Source organism: Megachile rotundata, unplaced genomic scaffold, assembly GCF_050947335.1.
Source record: "Megachile rotundata isolate GNS110a unplaced genomic scaffold, iyMegRotu1 scaffold1674, whole genome shotgun sequence".
Lineage (NCBI taxonomy): Eukaryota > Metazoa > Arthropoda > Insecta > Hymenoptera > Megachilidae > Megachile > Megachile rotundata.
The window spans coordinates 4,953-11,149 of NW_027474970.1; the positions used below are offsets into that span (position 1 = coordinate 4,953).

The 6,197-nt window shown below is 30.3% G+C and overlaps 1 protein-coding gene across 1 annotated transcript; it reads right to left on the minus strand.

Annotated features, from left to right (window-relative positions):
• Positions 1-5,364: 5,364 nt before the first annotated feature.
• LOC143266581 (uncharacterized) lies at positions 5,365-5,868 on the minus strand (the record flags this gene model as incomplete). Its single annotated transcript, XM_076541976.1, has 2 exons — positions 5,767-5,868; positions 5,365-5,539 (listed from the first exon to the last, which is right to left on the minus strand). Coding segments are annotated over exons 1-2 (277 nt in total), but the record flags the coding sequence as incomplete, so codon positions are not given.
• Positions 5,869-6,197: the final 329 nt, after the last annotated feature.

The window sequence follows — 6,197 nt, forward strand, 5'->3', positions numbered from 1 at the left end:
CCGGTTATACTTATCTGAAGACTTCTAGCTGGCTCGACTTCGAAAACTGTTCTGCGATTTTGGCGAGCTCCGCTCGGCCTTTTATACTCGCCAGCCTGGCGAATTCTCGGAAAACCCCCATAACGTCGAAATATATAATTGTCTTATAAATTCATAATTAGACATTAATTGTACAAACGAACGGTTTAATTACATTATAAATATCGCATTCTACATTATGGTTTACATTTCTGATATAAAAATAGTAATTTAATAGTGTTTTAATGAAATTGCATTTTCTATCTCTTTCTATACGCTGTGCACGACTTCTATACGGATCGGAGCTAAATGTATAAGCATAGGATGCTTCTAGAACATTCCATTGAATAATATTATAATTTACAATATATATTGTAATAAACTAACGTTTGACTTTAATTCTGGATAACATAATATTAGTACGCTTGATATGTAGTAACTGATTTGTTTAGCTAATAGTTTTTGATAATTAATAATATCGCAATTGTAAAATGTATTTCTATCCTTCTCTAAGACTACGCGAGAATTCCAGGAAATTCGGGGCGAGCTTCGCGGCACATAGCATAGCATTGCGGAATTTTCCTTATAGAATTATATATTTATTACCGACAGTTTACTGAATTCTTATGACACTCGATTTGTCTAATGTCGCGGTCGGTAAGGGTGAAATACAGTCGATAATTGAAGAAATGACACTGCAATAAAAGTTTAAAAAATCTTCAGGGATGTTACAGAAACGTAAATATTCGCCCCGGCATTACGTAAATACATATTTACAGAAACGTAAATATTCGCCTGTCATGGACGTGTTAAATCCTCAAATTCCTAAATTCCCAAATGTTCAAACTCATAAATTCCCAAATTCCAAAATCTTCAAATTCTTAAATTCTCAAGTTTCCAAGTTCATAAATTTCTAAATTCATAAGTTCCCTAATTCCTAAATTTGCAAATTTCTTAATTCCTGTACTCAATTCCTAAATTCCTACATTTCTAAATTTCTTAATTCTAGTTCCACTACTACATTGTAATTTTTGTACTGAACAGCTCTAAAACAAAATTTTTTGTGGCTACAGATTTTACATTCTTTGTATTACTTCTTAAAAACTGTTTATCCTTATACTACTTAACAATTGTAAATTATTCCTAGATAACGAAGTTTAAGAAACTCGCAAAATTGTGTCTATCTGTATTTATCTTGATTATTACTTCTTAAAAACTTTTTATCCTTATACTGCTTAGCAATTGTAAATTGTAATTTGTAAATTGTTTCTGGATAAAGAATTTTAAGAAACTCGCAAAATTGTATCCATCTGTATTAATCTTGATAAGTAACAATAAAAGTCAAATTTCAAATAAATTGGAAAGTTATTGGACATTGCGAAAAGTGTGAAATGTCAATAGATTCATCTTTAGAAACGTGAACAGTAAATCTACAATGTATACGAACGTTTCAACGGTACTTCAATAGCGACTGAAATCTAAAATGGCAGAAGTTATCGAGAAGTTACTTCGAAAACGGATTTACTCAAGCTCGGAAATTTTCTTGTAGCAAAACTAGTGTATACTGAAAATATTTCTGTACGAAGTATATAGTTTATTTTATTATTTTGTTTTTTTGTGTACTCATATTTTTCTTATATTGTTATATCTATATTTTTTTGTATAATATGTGAATCGTATTATTCTGTTCATATTTTTTGTATAAAATTTTCAATTCATTTTTTATATAAATATTTCCTATATGCAATATATAGTTTTTAAAACGAAAGGATACACGAATTAATATTTGTTTCCATCTAACGGAATTTATTATTTATTACATAATCATTAACATTTCTTCTCGCGTTTGCATGTTTCGATTGAATTTTGTTCTTTGCTTTTTTCTCGCGTTATTGAATTATCCATTTTGTATTCGTTATTAAATAAATATTTTGCTCGTTCTTTATACAATATATTACGTCACTTTTCGAGCACGGATCTCCTCACCTACAACAGAATATACAACTATTCATATTTTCTGTACAAAACTTGTAATGTATATCGTTATGTAAATATTTCTTATTTAAAATATACAATTTATAATAGTGAGTCTATAAATCAGCTTCAGATGAATTTCAACGTGTATTTAAAACTTGGAGTATCCACATCAAATGTTTAGATAGAACAAGAATGAGATGTGGAGGTATTAAGTCGTTTCAAATGACTAAACGTGACTGAAACTATCGAAAACAATACCAAACATGGTTTTTTATCGGTTTGACGATGATTACCGTTTTATGACGGGTGTTTGTTGTCAGGTTCCCGCTAATATCTATGTATAAGCAAATTACAGGTGTTTCAAAATTGTGAGTAACAAATTAAAACAATAGCATAAGTTAAAATTGTGAATTACAAATTAAGATTGTAGTACAAGTTAAAATTCGACTACATTTCAAGTCGAAAGACCCAAAATTATGATCTATGGCGTGATGAGAGACACACAAACAGACAAACGAATAAATGCAGATTGAGTCGTCCCAGGAGCTTACGTTCGGTAATGATTATATTCACATTTCCTATATGAACTGTACAATTTAGATTATAATATACATATATCATGTATGAAATACATAAACTAGTATAAATTAAAAATGTTTCTGTACAAAAAACTTACCACCTTGTGAATTGGACGTATTTTTGTACGTACATTATGTCGTAGAGTACCCATTTCAGTGAGAGGATTAGAACTCAGAACACAAGTTTTAGCAGTAAAATTATTAGTGAGAGAAATATAGATATATAGTAATGAATTAATACATAGATATGGGGATTTGCGGATATTTATCGTTCAGGAGTTTAACCCTTTCACTGCGGCGCGATTTTGGAGTAATCTATCAACAGGGACGACGCCTTACAAGGAAACATATCGAACCGCGACACACCGATTTTAATGAAACTTATGTGAAAGATAGTTCTTTAGAAAATATTTGACACGTATTTTTTTTTATCGGCCATCATTCACATTGAAGGGGTGAAAATAGCCCTCGAAGTTGGGGGTTGGAATCATATTTTTGGGAATATCTCCGAAATTAAAGAAGATAATTATTGGATTCTTTTTTCTTGTAAATTGTTCGTCTTTAAATAGGGAATTTTTGTGCGTAAAAAAATTTCAATAAACTTTATTTATTTAAATATTTTGAAAATTTATAATTTTTGTTTAAATTTTTGCACTAAATATTGATCTATTTTTTTGCAACTTCGTGTACATAAACTATGGGCAAAAATAGAGGATACGTGTTTTTGGAATTTGTTGTTGGTTGCAATGTTTATTAAATATATAATTTAAAATCACCTCCTGTGAAGAGGGGCAATCAGCATTTTTATTGAAAATATCATTATTTTTACAATCTTTTGCAATATTTTAGACGTTTTATACCTCTTCATATGCCGTTAATTGATTTCTGAATAATTATTGTAATCGTCGCAAATATGAGCGTGACACGGTTATAATCAACTCCGTAAGGAACATAGGCTTTTATGGCCAATATTGTTAAAAAATAATTTAATTTAATTCTATTTTCTTAGTTTCTTAAAAAAGCCCAATGTTTCCAAAAGTTCTAAATATTTTATTTAGATTGAAGACTTTACGCCTGTAAAAGTATAAAAGCAGTATTGGCCATAAAAGCCTATGTTCCCTACGGGCCGGCGTTGATCATAACCGCGTCACGCTCATACCTGCGACGCTTACAATAATTATTCAGAAATCACTTAACGGTATATGAAGAGGTATAAAATGTCCAAAATATTGTAAAAGATTGTAAAAATAATGATATTTTTAATAAAAGTGCTGATTGCCCCTTTTTACAAGAGGTGATTTTAAATTATATATCTAATAAACATTGCAACAAACAACAAATTGCAAAAACACGTATCCTCTATTTTTGTCCATAGTTTACGTACACGAAGTTGCAAAAAAATAGATCAACATTTAGTGCAAAAATTTAAACAAAAATTATAAATTTTCAAAGTATTATTTAAACAAATAAAGTTTATTGAAATTTTTTTACACACGAAAATTCCCTATTCAAAGACCAACAATTTACAAAAACAGAATCAAATTATCTTCTTTAATTCCGGAGATATTCTTAAAAATATGATTTCAACCCCCAACTTCGAGGGCTATTTTCATCCCTTCAATGTGAACGATGGCCGATAAAAAAAATACGTGTCAAATATTTTTTTAAGAACTATCTTTCACATAAGTTTCGTTAAAATCGGTGTGTCGCGGTTCGATATGTTTCCTTGTTAGATGCATGTCGGTCGCTGCGCCGCGCAGACCAGTGACCATAACAGTATCGAGAAATTTGATACTATTCGTAGGACTTGAAAAACAATCACTGCAAATTGTTGAAAATAGCAAAATTAAATACAGAAATATGTCGGTAATTTGCCAATAAGTCGGTAACCAAGTATGTATATTTATCTACTATCTATATGATACCGCTCGTTTCAATTAGATCTTCAAATGTTAAAATAAAATAATATCTATATAATTATTCTTTACAGTTCTCTCTGCAATTACGATATCGTACACGTATATTGAAAGATCTTGTGTTTCATTTAAAGTTTCTTCCTTGTTGTTTCTCGTTTTAAAATAAATTCATTTAGTGTTCAAATTGTGTTAATTGCTTGTCTTATATTTAATAGTTTTCAATATTATATTATAAATCTGTACTCCCATTTCTATCAGAAATGAATTAAATATATCTATTATTGCTTTATTTTAAGTAGCCCTTTATAAAAATGTAGCAAAACTACATCACATTCTTTGCATTCATACCTAGTTTCTCGACGAATTTTGTGTTTACTGCATACTGCACATTTTCGAGCAGGATTTTTTGTTTAGAAGACGGATTAAAATATGTGCTGGGAAAATGCCTTTTAATAAGACGTAATGGGTGTATATTTAGGTCTCTTGTATACATATACCACTCTTGTCCCTCATCATTCTTTTTGGAGACTATCTCCAGAGAATAGTTTTCTACCTTACTGACGGTTTCTGATAATCTGTTCAGTTTCAGTTTTGAGGGAAACTTTGGAATATACCCAATAGTATCGAAAGACAGCGTAGCGGTTCAACTGTTCCGAGCACATAATCCACAACTTCGGACCGCGGAATACACATTACAAACAGCACTTCTATGTTGACAGTATATAAATTAACAATATTCAATAAAACTACATGAATTATATGTGTGCATATTTGTTTGATTACTTTAGTGAATATACATATTTGAAATCGTTTAATAATTGGTAAATGGAATCTACCCTGTTTTTTTTTTAGTTGATACCGCCACAGATACTCACACATATGATCAGCGAGCATATGTTCTTTAATACCACCTCTAGTTAAACGTGCTCGGAAAACACGACATGATGATTCAATATTTTGAGTATAAACTCCACTTTTAGGATCTAGAAAATTTGTGAAATGATTTACTGTTAAATGAACGTAGCCATATTCGGATAAATTTGTGTAACCCTTCCAGAAGTCGGTATGAATTTATGTACCTACTGCTACATGTTTTAATATTAATGCGACCAGAGTATGTTCATCTCGCTTATTGTCGGAAAAAATGTCCAAACGGAATTTACATCCTCCACACTCTATCATACCTATTGAAAATTTTTAATAAAGAATAGAAATCAAGTACAAATATAATGGAAATTTACAAATGAGATTTATAAAGAAAGAACCATACAAAGAACCCATGATCCTTCACGCAAACGTCCTCTCTCAAATTTTCGACTACCAATTTTGCATTCATCGATCTCTACAACTGTCCCTAGACCACCGAGTAGTCCATCCATTTCGTGTTGCTTACCAAGAGCTATTGTACATATTTCCCGGCATAATATAAATTTGTTCGCAATTGTTTCGAAAGAAATTTTCTGATTCTCAACAATGCTACATTCATGCCTTGTTTGTTCATAAGAGAATTGCCATGCGAATGCATACGTTAGTAGGACACAACTTTGGAGACTTAGATAAGAGTGATCAAACCTATTAAACAATTTTCACATAAAGAAAAAATTTAACTATTGGAATAAATATAATTCAAATTTATTAGAGAAATGATATATTAAAAATGGCAATAATAACCAAGTGCTATGCAATATGGAAATTTGGTGATCGTATT